The sequence below is a fragment of the Clavelina lepadiformis genome, chromosome 5, assembly GCF_947623445.1.
Source record: "Clavelina lepadiformis chromosome 5, kaClaLepa1.1, whole genome shotgun sequence".
Taxonomy (NCBI): domain Eukaryota; kingdom Metazoa; phylum Chordata; class Ascidiacea; order Aplousobranchia; family Clavelinidae; genus Clavelina; species Clavelina lepadiformis.
This window is the reverse complement of record NC_135244.1, coordinates 5,676,578-5,693,034: the sequence shown is the minus strand read 5'-3', so window position 1 is coordinate 5,693,034 and position 16,457 is coordinate 5,676,578. Positions and strand designations below refer to the sequence as shown.

Here is a 16,457-nt window from a genome sequence, read left to right as displayed (position 1 = left end):
GGGTCCGAAACGTTTTTGTTGACTTGTCAGATGCGACTGAAAAACATGGAACGCGCGGGCATGCTCTTTATACGTGATAACTAGGTAAAGTTGTTCCACGGTCGCAGGTTTGAAAGACGTTTCCTAAAATGTTTTGTAAGTACAATTACACGTTCATCGTATCATGTAAGAAAATAAACTTTCCTGCGTTTCGTCATTTTACTTCTTTTGAAAAAAACTAAGAAAATTAACCTTGTGATTTAAAGGAAGTGTCAATCAATGGCCAGGTTTTATGGCTTTTTAATGGCAAGGTCGAACAAACTAAAGGAACGATTTATTTACATTGGGTGTAATCCTGCAAGACCATGGGATTCCGTTTAAAACCGTTTCAGTAAATAATTCCAAATGTCACCTCTAAGAATAGCAAATAACGTTATACTTTAAACGCTCGGTAATTGTGTGGTTCGTTTTGATTTGTTATTTCGACTCACCGACGCCGATTTTCCATTTACTTAAACATGATTTAGTGTAAGGCTGTAAGCGGTTGTATACTATAACTAACTTACTCTAATCTTAATAATACGCTACACCGTTTGCAATGAAACTTGTGGGGATATATCCTATTGCCGAGAAGACAACTGTTTACGCCTCCATAAACTTTTCAAATCCGTAATAACATGTCTCCACTTCCTTTTTCCAAAATTAAAAAAAATATATGTAACATACTTGAAATACAAAGGTGGGTCGTTTAAGCTACAACGAACACACAATAGCCTGCCCCCTTATACAGTGTCTTCCTTTCGTAGGAAATCTCAAATTATCCCTGGGCTTTCAGAGCTAAGGAAAACTAAAAGCGATCACAAAAATAGCAGTTGTCTTTTCAAACGTTACCATTATCATCGCATATAAAAGCTTACACTCTTACAGCAATAAATTAGCCAAGCAACTGAAAGTCTTACTATTTCAAACTTGACTGCGTTTGAGTGAAATCTAACTTCAACTATATGTTTATTTACCGATTACTCTGTCATTCCAATTACCTTTCCCGGTTACCTTTTTCGCCGAGACTCAAAACACTGGGTCCCCCCACACTTAAGATTTTATGAGGTCATCATTATTTTATCTCAACGCGGTCCTACTTCGTAAGCCCACAGCGACCTGAATTCATAAATTTGTTATCAAAGCTATTAAAATGTAATATGTCAGTGTCTAATCTTTGAATTGTTTGTTGATATAATTTCTTATTTTAAAAACTACTCATATGTACTTGACTGTTGGTATAACGTGGTTTTGAGTAAATACGTTTGCACGTTCGGCAAATCTTAAACGACTATCGGCTATATATACTATATACACGAGCAAATTGCTTTTGCCTTGACAAAACCGGATTTATCCATCCCATGTAATTGACAGGCAGCTTGGATACTTTTCTGCGGTATTTTGCTGACGGATGCGATTCTAATTTCATATTACGCCTCACGCAAATGCGGTTTTCTGAATGACGTAATGTGTTTTATATGGTTCAAATCTTGCTACCACTTTCGGTTTCAGCATTTTAGGCTACTTCATGATGGAAATTTTTTTCTGCAAGCATTTTCTGAAGTGATTTTTGTGAAAACCGATACAATCAATTGCAAAACTCTGCAACATATCTGTCTATGAAGCAAGACTGGCGACAATTTTGCAAAGATCTACAGATAATATGTTCAAAAGTCATTTCATGACATAGCTAAAGCAAAAGCATTCCTCGCTCAAAGCCAGCTATAACAACAGCTACAGTAGAATAAGATAAACGCTCTGGGCTATAATGGCGTCCGTCTCTGCTTTTGTTAGGTCAGTTGGTCTTTCGATTGTATGGACGGAAAGTTTTGAACATGTTTCATAATAATGATACTGTTATGATTGGGAATACGTTGTTGCTTCTACAAAATAATTGCCCGATATAAGTTAATTTCCAGTATGTCATTCTAGGCAACCTATTCAATGGTCAACGCATAACAGCATAACAACGTTCGACGTTGTACTATAACGTCTTATTTGTTATTTGTAAGATTGAGCACTGATGCTGATGAGTAGACCTACTGTCTCTGCTGGCATAATGAAAACAATTAATTGTTGTTAAAGCAAAATATAAATGTTGCCAAACTGTGACTTTTTTGAGAAAACTTGCCTCACCAATTACGATGGTCGACCGGATTTTGTAAACAAATACGATATGATCTGTTGCGTTACAACACTTGGACAGGATTTAGGCCACCTATGTTTTCTGTTATCTGACCTGAAATATAAAAAAATAGACTTAAGGGCTATTAACATGGCTGTAATGTCTTAACTATCAGCAATAAATTCTCTGGCTTCGGCCATAATTAATCTCTTGACCGAAACAATCTATAAACAACTGTAACAAAACATCAAGAATCCTAATTATAATATAACTGCCATGATGTCTTGGAGTTTATTTAACGAGTGATTCCAAAAAATAATTAACTATTGACAATTTTAAAATTGCACATTATAAGCTATCTTCGTGCAGTGAAATTATTCCGGTAGATTATTATTTACGTGATAGACGTGATCCCAATTTCTAATGCGTGAAGTCATTATCAAACGTTTTGCTTATACCGTATAAACAATCATAAGGCTTATACAGGCTTTGACCTCATGGGTCAATATTGACCGAATTACTTTTCGTCACTTCGATGAAAGTTGATGACAAGCGGAAAATATCACTTGGTAAAGAAGTGCTCCTTTGTAATTTGAAGCATGTAATAACTTTGCGCTGCTGTCAAAGGCAAGTGCCATATGGAGTTTGTCTGACACGTGAGTGCACTCAAAAATTTTCATAACCGGCTGGTCAAGTGAAACCGGCCAATTTTCACAATATTGTGGTTGCGCATCAAGTGCAACGACGGATTTCCCGAAAATACAGAAAACTAGCGTGTTTCCAGTTATTTCTAGCAATAAAAACGCAGAACTGATAGCTGAAATCCGAATCTATGGTAATTCCTGCAAAATTTTGAAGCAAAGGCCGAAACGCCAAGTGAGCAGAAAATACGCGATTGAAAAGACCATTTGTTTGAAATATTAGCGCTCTCAAAATGTTGCCTTAAAATTTCAGCCGCTAACTCGTCTGCCATCAAAAACAGGGGTGCAGGTTTACAAAAGTATCTGTAGACTAAGTGTTAGTTACTTCACAAAGCATTTAATAATCAACGCGATGCTTTCGACAATAATAACACCTCGGACCTTCACAGAATTTTGACCATATTGTCATCACGAAAACTGAAAAACTTACAGCTCAACAGTCAACTTTTAAAAATTATTGGACTTCTTCACAAATCATGAAAAATTAGGTTTCTTTTCATTGAGCCAGCGATATTAGTACAGGCCTACCACTCGAATTACTTTTGGCAAAGTTTTTCTCGAGTCTTTTACTTGAGGAAAGACATTATTGACTTGGCTCGAATCTGTTCTTTCTTATTAGATTTCAACATTGATGTAACTTAAAATGATGTTTGTTTGTCTATGTTTGATACGAACGCACATGAGACAGCAAAACGAAGTAAATTCTCAAATGCAAGATTCAAAGCGTTTCCTGCTGACAGAAACGGCACTTTTACTTTTTGCATAACTTGACGTAAGATATCAAGTAGGGTCTTACTTGTCAAATGACCCGAGTTTCGACTTAAAGTTGATGACTTTGTTACGATTATGCTTATGCCTCTGAATAGGCCTACGTACTTTAAACAGGGTTGCCCGTGGGATGGGCAAGTGGAGAAAGAGCTTGTTTCATAGATAGTTTTTTAAAGACATAAGAATATAGAGAAACATTTAACGTAACAAAGACTGTAAAGATTTATTTGTTTTGTTCGACATGTTTAGAAATGATTTTTTGACATCATTATTTCGTAACAGAACTGCGTAGGCAAACTCTATAGCGGGGGTGTTCAAATGGCGGATCTCGATCCGGATCCGGATCTTTTCAACTTTTTGTGTGGATCTTCCAATGTAGTCTTGAAACAATCTTGCAGCTGTAGCACACTTCACTTTTGACTTTTACAAAGTTATTAATATGTTGTTGGCTCTACAATGTAGGGTACATTTACATAAATAAAGCACTATAAAATTTAAAGCATGTCCAATATGTTTACTATTCGTATTTAGTGGATCATCATGCTGTCAGGTTTGGTTGTGGTGGATCATGGCAGAAATCATTTGAACACCCCTGCTCTATAGCGTCTGCAGGAGGTAGAAATATTTCAAAATTAAATTTCATTTTAGCCTAAGTCCTAAGGCTATTCGCATACAGCCGGTACAATGAGGGTGTTAGACCTAGATACTGGATATGACACTTGAAAAAATGTATTTTGTATAAATACGATAGGGAATTTCATGGAATGAGATGGGAACGGGACAAAAAAGTGTCCCAACTCCCATGGACAACCCTGGTGATGAACCTGCGGAGGTTATCACAGCAGATGCAGAGCTTATCTGTCTTAATTTGTTATTTTGACTTAATTTATCTGCTGAATTAATTGTCTGACTCTATTGTTGCGTGCGTTTAGATTTCTCTAGCCTCTTGTTAGCCGAAAGCTTTTATGTTACAACAGATACAGTTTACCAGAAAAGTTTTTTTTATTGTAGGTACTGTACACGTTCCGAATATTACAATGCCCAAACTGCCAAGAACTGACGTTTTCATACGAAAGCTATTTTTACAAACTCGCACTTTCATTATAGTCGAACTCACGTTTGCCATTTGGTGGGCTATCCTAGTTGCAATGTATCGCATTCATTACTTACACGCGTTCAACATGCTGAAAAAGCAATGCAATAAATTAATTATATATGAATCAACAAACCCGACCCACTGTAAAGATAAAAGATGTTCCTAGCGATATTTCAGTTGAAATACATCCGTTGAACCAAACCAAACCTAATCAAAACGAATGATGATATTTCACCTTCTTCTACTGTAAATAGTGCTTTGGGGAAACTGCAGAATTTTTATATGGGTACGCTCTGCATACAAAGGCGAAAATCTGATTAGTAGGGATGTGCCGCGAGGAAGATTATTCGGGTTCGTGCGAACACGAATATTATGAAGGTCGACACGAACGAATCCCGAATCTATTCGTATTAGAATCAAACAATAAAATTTCATCCAAAAGTTGTCAAGTCTTGCTTGTAAAATGACGTAATCGATAAATATTTCGCTTTCTTTCGAAAAATAGTGTTTAAAAACGATTGAAAAAACAAAATCGTTAGGAAAACGACCTTCATTGTAAGTACTTCTGACTGTAGTTTAGCTTTGTCGGGAAACTAGATCTTATTTTTGTAGGAAAGTCAGTAAATTTATAATAATATTGTATTCGGGTTCGCCATTGTTAGTATTCGTGTTCGCCCGAATCTTCCATAAAGGCGATATTCGGCTAAACTATTCGGGTTTGGGTTCGTATCGGCCCATCCCTACTGATTAGGCTACAAAGCTCGGTGTAGTTTTGGGACAAAATATTATTCCCTTTTTTTCCATATAGTTTTGTTTAGCATTTCTTCAAATACCAAATATTGTTGTAAGTCACACTATTGACGATGAAGTTTTGTAACAGAGAGTGCGTCTCGGGACAAAGTCTAAAATATTTTGCAGGGTAGCCTATTGTAGCAGGAAAATCTAAGATAGCGTTGCGTTTACGGAAACTCTCTTTCACAACGTACGCCATAAATATGACTTCATAGCCTGCAGGAAACTATGACCGGTATAAAGTGAATGATAACTTTAATTTGATGATATCAATCACGTTTGGATCCTCTTACTTCGCTGCGTTATTGTACACGCATACCCTGAACTCGGATAACTATATTCAAGAATAATTCGACTGCCTCTTTCACGCAAAGTTTAATTTAACTATCAATCTAACAAATTTTTGGCTTATCTAAACTGAAAATAGTTCGGAAAAAGTATTTTATTTTTCCAACCTTATCACAATCATCAACACGGGCAGCTTGCGATTAGCAGCAACTTTCTGGTTAAAATCCTTGTTGTTTAGTAAAAAGCTGGCCAGGTCCACGTAACACGACCACTATAAGCACAATTTCTTATAAACACTACAATTTTTGAATAAATGAAGTGTATAACAATGAGTAATCTTGTAAAAGTAGCGATATTTTGGAGAATTCATTCAAAACAAACAAAAGTCAATCACAGTTTCAGTAAACATGCATAATTATAACCACGTTCTGATTAGTTTACAATACAATAAAAACATACGTAGGTTTGCCAATGCTTCATAATATTTTATGATTGTTGAGTTTTCAAAGCTAAAAATAATGTTTAATTAAATTGCTTACATAACAAACCCAGCGAGGTACAAAATATCTTGGCTGTGCAAAAGTTTCAGGAGTCACTGGTTTTGACCATTTCAACAAATTTGCCTTCTCTGTTTGCAACTGTTCCATTAATTTTCGGTTTTTAGTGATCAGAATTACCTGAGCCTCCAGATCTCGGTTAACCGACCGCAAGCCAAAGTTTGAAGAGCCAATCATTGTTGCTGATGGCAAAGACTGGCCTTCCTCACAAAACCAAATTCCTTTGGCATGATAGGTCCATTGAGGTCGCATATATTCCCATATTTTTATTCTTTTCTGACTTTCATTTTTAGTTAACTGCTCAAAAAATAATCTGGTAAAATAAATATAAACAGCAGGAATATTTCCAGCAAATCCAGATGCTCCTAAAAAGCCATTAGCTTCAGGAGAAGCAGTTAGTATGTCAAAATTGGCAGAGCTGGATAATACTGCATTAGAATAATCATCAGTTATATTGAAATAACCAGATGTAAAACATACATGTGACTTAGAGGGAAAGCTTTCCAGAAGGAGTTTTGTTACCCTCTCATCTTGTCTCACTCCAGCAATTCCCATTTGCAAAGTTGGAAAAATAAATGTGTCTGGATCAGAGTGTTCTTGTCTATGTTGTGGAGCACCATTGCTTTCAGTAAATGCAACATCACGATTATTTTTGTTCTCCTTCATAAAACCAATTGCTTGCAAAAGATAAACAGCTGATGAAAACACACTGGAGAACAGGCCTGGCTGACGCTCAATAACTGCATTGGAATCTGAAGCAATGACTGATTGATATGGGTTCAAAAGACTTTGTAAACTTCTGTTCGCAAATGAAATAAACTGACTGTAATTGCCATTAAAGGGATGATATGGGCATTGTTCAGAAAACCTTAGAGATCCATCTGATTGGAGCTGAAATGAGAATGAACTGACAGCTTTAACTAATGTTTGAAAATGATTAGCGAGCAAATTGCAGTTATTGAATTGCATGTATCTATCTTGACGTTGATGGAAGTATTCAGTACTGAGATTAGCCCCGCTAATGATGAAAGTGTCATCAAAAATAAAAATCTTTAAATGGTTAAGTCCAATCACTTCATTAAATCTAGCTGGCAGAAATTGCTTCCATGCACCCCGTAAAGATGGTGTATGGTAGAAAGAAACTTCTAGTTTGTTTGTTCCTGCTGATGAATCGTGATGCTTTAACAGTGGTAACAATATAGTTTTGGAATTCTTGCTTCCTCTGGATCCCCGAACATAATCAAAAAGAATACTGACGTCAAGAGATCTATTGTCAACAACACTTCGATGTAATGCTTCATCAAGGCACTGTACAAGTTTTTCTTCCTTTTCACCAGTTCCTAAGTAGAGAGCTGACAGAACAATTCGTCTTTTGGCAGACATTATTCCATCAATTAAACAACAATAAAACTCAGATGGAGAGTTTAAAACTTTAATGTTTTCTCCTTGTACAGCAAAGCAAGGCGTATTCAATTCCAAATAATCATGCAAACTTCCTTTATCACTTACACAATCCATTATGATAGAATTTTTACCTTAATAAAAGTTCAAGAATAACAGTTAAACCTGCCTCAGAGACTAATTTTTAGGAAGTTGGTAAAAGCTAAACAGTATACAAACTGCAAATCTTCAAATACCATAATTGAAAGTATAGCACACTGCAGTATAGCACACAAGTATAGCATCTGAAACTCATTAACATGCATGCTGAACCAGGTAAAGTTAGGGGATTGATTTTTAGGCAGGCTTAAAGATTACAGTTGTGACATCATTTCTACGTCATAAACTTGTGGGTTTAATCTTGTTAAACTGGGGTATTAAAGGCAACGTTTTAACTTTTGATAGGGATTCTCCCCCGAAGTTGACAACGTACAAGGGTGATTTTTTGTGACACCACTTCTTTGTTACCACACAATATTGAATATGACCAGTATTGAATATGTCGAACTTAACATGAAAAAAATGACAGTAAGTATAACTGTAAAAAATCTAGTCACCTAATAAAAAATGACTGTGCTTCAAATGCATTTCTGTGAAGTGTTGGTTTGATAATTGACAAATACTTGTAAACGTTTTGCTAATATCAACCAATAATTATATACTTTATGTGAATATTTAAATATTTCCAACTGCTTCCTATGTCACAAACATTGTGAAAAAACAATGCCCTTTCTTTAAGTTAGCAATTGATCTATCCCAAGTGCCAATTTCCTGTTTTGTCTCGTATCTGCGTGTCGATGTAATGGTATTATTACATGCAACTTGCATAACAGCATGCCGAAGCAACAATCAAAATCACTCTCTGAAGTATTATAAACGCTGCAAAACATTCAAATGTTCGCGGGCCTAACAATCAAACAAACGCAGTTGGACCACGCTGCTCTAAAAGATAAATTAAATAGTACGACTTAAACTGCATAGATTTTATTTCCGTACAATAGTCCTACAAGTAGGGAAAGTCAATCTGGGTCCCACATGTTCGAAAAATATCAGCATGGGCGCATGGAAAAAGCAGAAGTTTATGCAATCTTAAGGCATCAATTTCCATCAAACTCGTCACAAACAAGGTATCGTGGCACTGACCACTACTGCAGCAATGAGACTCACTATAACTAAAATTTGTCTGGTGCAGCAGCTCAACATGGTACGGTTAGCACTTCGACGTGCTAATAGGGTAGCACCTTGACGTGCTAGGTGTAGCACCATGTTAGCCAATAACAAAACTGCTCACAATTCATCAGGTCCAGTGTCACTGAGTACCAAACACGGAAAATAGGATAATGAAAATGATATTTCACCATATATAATCATTGTGATGGTATATTAATTATTTCATGCAAATAATTTCCAAACAAAAAGTTAGTGTTCTGCATAAACACTTTGACAATAGCATTTTAATGCAATTAATTGAGACCAGTGGTGAAAGCAAAGAGATTTAAACACATGAGTAGAAACTTCTCTTTTGCCCATGACGTCATGTTTGTTTCTTTTATTCTCTTGGAGCATATTCTACTTTCTCCACGGTCACGGTTCACTACATAACAATAAACATGCAGACGACGACAATGATTTTCAGATCTGTTTGCTGCTGGAACAGATTAGTCTTATTATTAGGGTGCAGTTGTTGGTATCCAATAGGTGTTAACTTTAATTGAAATTAATTAATGAAATCAGGTGAGAGTTTTAGGTTCAGCAATTAACTTATTTTCAGTTCCTTGAACTGATAATGCTGCTGTTTTGTATCAAGGCATGGCTTAGCCTACTTGAGTTGCGCGGGAAGATTTTTTCGTTCACCACATTTAAGGTGAAAAATAAAATGAATGGATGAAAAATTTAGATAGACCGAGTCATATTGTATTGTTTCATCTGCGCATAAAATTTCGCTCCACGCGCAGAATAAAAACTTTACAGATTAAGACTCAATAGTACAGGTCTTATGTTGCAAGCTTTAAGTTATTGAAATAAGCTAAATAGTCTGAATGTTTCCCCTTTTTGTTGTGTGCAACAGTGGTAACGTGTGATAAAAATACATCAAACAATTTTCGTGTTAAACATAGTGACAATTTTCTTGGCAAGAAAAATAGTGATGGGATGCACGTAATTCCATCACAGGAGAATTTATGAAACAGTTCATCCGGTGAACTGTACGAAGAAAATAGCTTCATAAAATAGTTAACCGCATCTGCAGTTAGATCTGTTTTAACGCCACCCACTGTTTCCCACCATTCCATCAGCTTTTCTCTTGTAACATTATTGCAAGAAGATTCTGCAAGACAAGTGTAAAATTAAGTTTGTTTGATTTTTTTAATCGGAATCTGCCAATGATAGAGCTCAAAATGAAATAAGTTTCAAACAAATATACCGTGAGCAGTTTTTTGATGAGCCAGCAAAGTTTCATTACTTGTGCAGTTATGCAAACATTGTCCACATCTGCAAATAAATATTTTCATTATCAGATTAAATGACATCAATATATCAGTACAGTATTACTTCAAATACTCGTTACGACTTACATTAATTTGTTGTTTTGCTTGGCTGTTTATTATAAATTAGCGAGAACGTACACTCTGGGTGACCGCCATACAGGACAAGCTCAACAGCAGTTGGCTAATTGATTAATAGGCATATCGTATCTTACATGAAGTTTGCTGCATCGTCTTCTGGGTCACATTCTATTTCAATAATTAACTTCAAGTTGACATCCATTAGATCCCAACAACTGCACCACAATAACAAGATCTGAAATCAGACTTTCAGTAGCCTATTTTAATGACACAACACCTGCAACATAAGGCCTATGCTAATGAGTAATGAGTTTAGTTGCTAATTGCCTGGTCGAAGATAAATGTGGTGAACGAAACAATCTTCCCGCGCAACTCAAGTAGGCTAAGCCATGCCTTGATACAAAACAGCAGCATTATCAGTTCAAGGAACTGAAACTAAGTTAATTGCTGAACCTAAAACTCTCACCTGATTTCAATAATTATTTTCAATTAAAATTAACACCCAATGGATCCCAATAACTGCACCCTAATAATAAGACTAATCTGTTCCAGCAGCAAACAGATCTGAAAATCATTGTCGTCGTCTGCATGTTTATTGTTATGTAGTGAACCGTGACCGTGGAGAAAGTAGAATATGCTCCAAGAGAATAAAAGAAACAAACATGACGTCATGGGCAAAAGAGAAGTTTCTACTCATGTGTTTAAATCTCTTTGGTGAAAGTAAGCCGGTGTACTGTCAAATACAGACCCTCTGACAAATATTGACCCCATGTGTGACGTAATCAATTCATTATTTGAGGAAGGATTTGACTTGGCGGAAAACGTGCCCTTATTCAGTGGCTCAATAGTATGATACAATAACTTTTGCAAATGAATGTATACTGGCAAACAAAATACCGCATACAGGTCACAGGCGTTGGCCTACTTCTGTCTGTAAGTTCTGTAGGCTGCTTGTGTATAGAGCTTATTGCGTATTAATTGAATGAATTTATTCCGTCACAAAAGGGGATCAATATTTGGCAGAGGGCACTATTTGACACAACACCAGAACGACGGTGAAGTTCGTAAGCGTATACATTAGTATAGCCTATACTCTATAGGCCTAACTTAATTTAATTAACTTTGAAGTTTAAAATGATGAAATTCCTAAAACCTGGTAAAACTAAGCCTAAATATCTACAGGTATGCTTGCAGGACGAGACTGTATTATAAAAATGCCACGTATATGTTCCTTGCCTGAATGCAACAACTGTCCACCTCAGCACAATTTGTTTAGAGTACTATTTTTTATTAAGTTTTAATCACAATTTGTGTTTATTTTTTAATACCACTCACAGTTTTGATTAAATCTTGCTTGCAAGAACATAACAGCATACCAAGAGTTACACGAAAGTAAAATTCTGTGTCTTCCCAGCTTGAGAACACTAAATGATTACAGGTTTGTGCTGTTTGCCAAATGTAGTTTTGGTTGAAAAGAATATTTGATCACTGGTTCTACCAGTTATAATGTAGTTGATATTATAGTCAGTTACAAATCAGTGCCAAGTTGTTTGAAGAGCTTTTGCAATTAGCTCAAGCTAAATGCACTTGCATGTGTTTAAAGTAGCCTAATATGTTTAGGTTAACAAAGTCAATGCAGTGCAACTTACCTGCTATTTAAAATCAATACGTTTTTGCTTTCATAAATATTTTTAAGACTAGACCTGGCCTAGTACAAGAGACACTACAAGAGATAAAACTGAGGTCAACGCAGTTGCAGAAATATGAAAAGTTTATTGCATTGTCTGTGGATGAAATGAAAGGTATTGTGGAAGTGTAATTTAGATGTAACATAGTATGGATCGTTATGATATCTTTATCTTCAAACTAAGGAAATTTTTATATTGTTACATTCTACTTTATTGTTGTTGCAGTGAAGGAAAATCTAGTTTACAATTTTTCTCCACCTAAAATGGTTGGTTTTGTTGATATTGGTGAAGAAAGAACTGTTTCTACTGCATTTCCTGACGTTGTAACACATGCTTTTGAGCTTTGTATTCGATCAATAATGACCAATTTTTTACGTCCATTGGCGTTCTTTGCTACAAAAAGTTTGAAATCTTATCAGCTGACCAGCATTGTTTTGGAAGCAATTGCTGCATTGCATTGTTTTTGATTAACTGTGGTATGCGTTATTGCTGATGGGATGAGCACCAACAGAAAAATGTTTCCAGAACTGAATAACATGAAGCTTCCACTTCCATACAGATGTCGAAATATTTATGATCCAGAAAAAGACATTTACCTAATTTCAGATCCACCTCATCTCCTTAAGACACCCAAAAACAATATTTGGGCAAGTAAAGAGCATGGTAATAAACTCCTGAAATGCAATGAACACTACATTTTAAGGAGAAATTTTCGTAGTGTGCTGAAACTATTTGTCAGTAAAGAATTGCGTTGCTGTAAACTTACAGATGCCAATTTAAATTTGCATAGCCGTTCAAAAATGACAGTTTGTTATGCAACACAGCTTTTTTCCAAGTCTGTAAGGCTCAATTATGGTTACTACAAACATTTGATTCCCTATAAGGATGTTAATGATCCCCGCTTGATGTCGCTGTCTGACACTTTTATCAACAATCTTGATAACTGGAAAAGAAAGTACAAAAGGTAAAAATGAATTAGAGAAAGAAAAACAATTTCTGTCAAAAGAGATATATTTAATGGCATCGAAAGCTATGTCAAAACTTGTGAAATACTTCCTCTCAGCTAGCGCTCCTGGTTCCTATGCTTGTACTCGTAGCATCAATCAAGAGTCAAGACCCTTTGGAAGCTTTTTTCGGTCAAGTCTGCCATACAGGAGTAAGCAATGAGGCTCCTGATATAAATTCATATGAACAGTATCAAAATGTAATATCTTGCATGAAACAATACAAACAAGTAAAGGGGAGCAATGTCGCAATTGTTGATTAACTCATTTTGAAATCTTCTCACTGTGGTGATTAACACACATTATTTTCATTTCTTACTTTTTCAGTAGTATGTTTTTCCCAATCACTGTCTTCGATAATAAAAATCATAGGTTATTTTTAAACATATCAGACATTACCTCAGTGGTTTACGTGGACTGATGTTTTTCGAATTAAGGCTTTGAACCAATTGTGATTTTAGTACTTTCGCTTTTTAAAACGATCGAATTTTGAAAAAAAGGTCACCAACAAAACATAAACATCTGAGTCATAATTATTAGTGATGTCATGCAACTCTGACAAATTAAGAGAACTAATTGCAGTAAATATGGTATCTTTTAAAGTGGCGTGATTTCGAAAATTATTTTCTAAAAACATAAGTAGGCCTACATCAAGCAATGTTTGATTAGGTTTAAGCTGTGTCCCATACTCATTGCACAGTAAGGTAGTTAATGAATTATCAGAAGAAACAAAGCAGTTTATGCTGTCTTCTGTCTTGTTAAAATGGCAAGTTCGTCTTCATCTCCATTACGTTTAAGTGTATGCAGAATAGCCTATATCCTCCAACATACTTGAGAATACTAATTTCATCAGAAGTGAGATTACTTGATGGTGATTTTTCAGTATTTTTTGCGTTTTTTTCCTAGAGTAAACAATTCAACTTATTGCAGTTGATTTCAGAACATATTATCACACCATTCAATACTAGTATAATACAACATATTAATATTTTATTAATTTATTATTAATATGAAAATGTTAAGCTGAATCATAAAAATACTCGCCTGAGAAAAATCAAACATTTTTGTAATGGCTTCAAGTGATTTGCAGCGATCTGCATTTGGGCTAAAAATATGAGCAATTCTAGAAGAACCATCTATACTAAATATTGTCAACAACTCAGATCAATTCGGTTACGTGGCGAAAATATTCATAAAGTAAACAATGGCTTCTTTCGTCAAACCCTCCGGTGATGCACTTACCTCAGCCCACATATTTTTAATTGTTCCACAGGAATACTTTTTTGAGGACAAACTTAAAAAAATAATGTTAGTTTGTGAAAATTTCTATATTTGGCATACATACAAATTTAATTTGCTAAACATGTAAACTTATGAAAGTCTATAAAACCTTAAAGCAGCAGGTCTTACCAAAATAACCACGATGCTTAACTTTTTGATGGACTTTAAAACCTCGGTGACTTTTAAATTTGTCCTCACAGTATTCACACCTAATCAGTAAGATGCACAAGTAAACTAACTCATTGGATGCATCCAGTCTTCTATTTTCCTGGTGTGAGAGAGAGTTTATAAACCATTTAAAGTTATAAACACCATATAATTAAAAAGTGTCTGCTAGTAGCCTCAGCCCATCTTAATTTTTAACTTAATGAAAAAGATTACTAGCTTGCAAAGCAGAAGATGTTATAGGCTTGATTCTAAACTCTTCATCGTCGACAACGATTTCAACTAACTATTATGCATTAAGTGCTGGTGCAGACGACATGTTAGCAACTGACAGGATACACACGCTTGAATCGTCAAAAACTCAAAACAACGAAAACAGCAACTTCACTTCTTAGTAATCGACGTTACAAAAACAAAAACGATGAACGAACCATGCGAACGTGTAAAATTTTTCGCCAATCGCCACTTCTGGCGAATGTGTGGGCGAGTAATATTACGCAACCATGCGTGACGCGGGCAAAGTAAAATTGTCTCTTCTCATAAAAAAGAAAGAAATGAGGATGAGATAGTTTCCTATGACGTTCTTTATATGATGTCGTTGGTGAAAGTGTTTTAACTTCAAGAGTTTGGCGAATATTTTTTGGAGTCTAATACTCATTGATAATTAATAATTAGAACGAGTTAGATAGTTATATTAACATTGAAGTAAACAATATAATAGATAAAGCTTCACGACGTTATGGTGAAAAAGCGAATTATTACAACAAATGCCAATAAATAATTCTTTGTTCAAGAGTTTGTTTGTTACATTTGGCGTTACATTACGCTACTCAAATCAAAATTTCTGGAAAGCGTCATCGGTCAAATTGGGTTGTTCAAAAAGGGTCACGATACGAAAAAATTTGAGCAAAAAATGGGCTCCATAGCCATACGTAAAAAAATGGCTTGAAAAAGGGAGGAGAGCAGCTCACGCAACAAGTGGCATAGCTCGTCAAATGTCGAAAGAGGATAATTACTATGAACGTTTGTGGAATTTTTTTGTTTGGAAAATGTGCTATACGATGTGGGCAAAAGTAGGCTTCTTCTTGATTTGTAACAGTTTGGGTTAGGATTTCTGGACGGGATTGATAAATTCTCCGATCGTTTCGGTAAGAAAATTATTCTACTTCCACCTGTGATTGAGACCCATAGTTCAATTACATTTCAGCTTTAAGCTTTATTCAGGTTTAGTACGGCACTTACAGTAGCTTCTAGCCTCCTTCAGCTCACCAAAATCATTTTCTTTGTGGCGAAATGTTTTAAGGAATCTGAAAAATATATTTTAAACTTCCAAAATAAGAAAATTCGCCTCGCTAGTTTCGTTCGTTTCCGCTGTAAACGGACTTTTAAGAGAAAGACAGTTACAGTTAAATTCTATTACTTCAGTAACTGGTAAAATTGAAATTTAGGTGAGTTCAAGTAATAAAGAAAGGTTGACTTTACGTTAGTATATGATTACTATAGAAGATTTGTGTAGCATTTAACCGAAAAAAAGCAAAAAAGTTTTAAAAAAATATTCTAAGAAATAAAAAAAATGTTTTACAAGTAAAAATACACGGCCATCTGCCCATGGGGGCTGTAGTGCGTCCTCGTTTGTCTGTGGGTGCGCCGGCTTTTGTTGGCTTGCGGTTTCATTAAATATCTGACAGAGAAAGATCACATTTCACTTCATTTAATTATTATTCTAGTATTTGCTGCTATGGTAGGTTACGTAGCCTTGAGTTTATCAATGGTATCGCATAGCAAATACGGTACTTTTTGCAATTATATAAGCATTCATTGTCATAAAAAGATCATCAGGGCATTTTGTATTTTTGTATTGTATTTGAGCTTTTTGGCTAGCCTGTAGGCTAGGCCAGTCAGCCAGTAGGCTAGCTTATTTATCCTGATTAAATTTTAATCGGAACGACTAGGCTATTTTACCGTCAGTA

The 16,457-nt window shown here is 35.4% G+C and overlaps 2 protein-coding genes and 2 long non-coding RNA genes across 8 annotated transcripts; 1 reads left to right on the top strand and 3 right to left on the bottom strand.

Moving 5' to 3' along the window:
- Positions 1-5,927: 5,927 nt before the first annotated feature.
- On the bottom strand, positions 5,928-8,865 carry LOC143460916 (CDP-diacylglycerol--glycerol-3-phosphate 3-phosphatidyltransferase, mitochondrial-like). The gene has a single exon (XM_076958600.1). It carries the CDS (start codon positions 7,861-7,863, stop codon positions 6,298-6,300), a length of 1,566 nt encoding a protein of 521 aa, XP_076814715.1. The 5' UTR covers positions 7,864-8,865; the 3' UTR covers positions 5,928-6,297.
- A 914-nt stretch (positions 8,866-9,779) lies between these two features.
- On the bottom strand, positions 9,780-10,666 carry LOC143458898 (uncharacterized). Its single transcript, XM_076955804.1, has 3 exons — positions 10,484-10,666; positions 10,208-10,275; positions 9,780-10,111 (listed from the first exon to the last, which is right to left on the bottom strand). Exons 1-3 carry the CDS (start codon positions 10,549-10,551, stop codon positions 9,780-9,782), a joined length of 468 nt encoding a protein of 155 aa, XP_076811919.1. The 5' UTR covers positions 10,552-10,666.
- A 549-nt stretch (positions 10,667-11,215) lies between these two features.
- On the top strand, positions 11,216-13,101 carry LOC143460686 (uncharacterized). The gene is made up of 3 exons (XR_013117934.1): positions 11,216-11,787; positions 12,046-12,151; positions 12,263-13,101. It is a non-coding gene; the product is annotated as an uncharacterized LOC143460686 (long non-coding RNA).
- On the bottom strand, positions 13,095-14,935 carry LOC143460685 (uncharacterized). Of its 5 annotated transcripts, none has more exons than XR_013117929.1 (5): positions 14,452-14,935; positions 14,284-14,335; positions 14,086-14,146; positions 13,833-13,943; positions 13,095-13,209 (listed from the first exon to the last, which is right to left on the bottom strand). It is a non-coding gene; the product is annotated as an uncharacterized LOC143460685 (long non-coding RNA). The 5 variants fall into 5 exon arrangements; XR_013117931.1 differs by having other exon boundaries at positions 13,873-13,943; XR_013117930.1 differs by lacking the exon at positions 14,086-14,146 and having other exon boundaries at positions 14,452-14,532; positions 14,750-14,935.
- Between the last annotated feature and the right edge of the window lie 1,522 nt (positions 14,936-16,457).

What these genes read in the sequence shown, in the direction of transcription:
- LOC143458898 (XM_076955804.1), bottom strand. Translation starts at nt 10,551, where the DNA reads ATGGATGTCAACTTGAAGTTAATTATTGAAATAGAATGTGACCCAGAA. An exon ending in GACGATGCAGCAAACTTCAT is followed by an intron (nt 10,276 to 10,483) that starts GTAAGATACGAT and finishes ATTTATTTGCAG; the next exon opens with ATGTGGACAATGTTTGCATA. An exon ending in TCATCAAAAAACTGCTCACG is followed by an intron (nt 10,112 to 10,207) that starts GTATATTTGTTT and finishes CTTGTCTTGCAG; the next exon opens with AATCTTCTTGCAATAATGTT.
- LOC143460916 (XM_076958600.1), bottom strand. Translation starts at nt 7,863, where the DNA reads ATGGATTGTGTAAGTGATAAAGGAAGTTTGCATGATTATTTGGAATTG.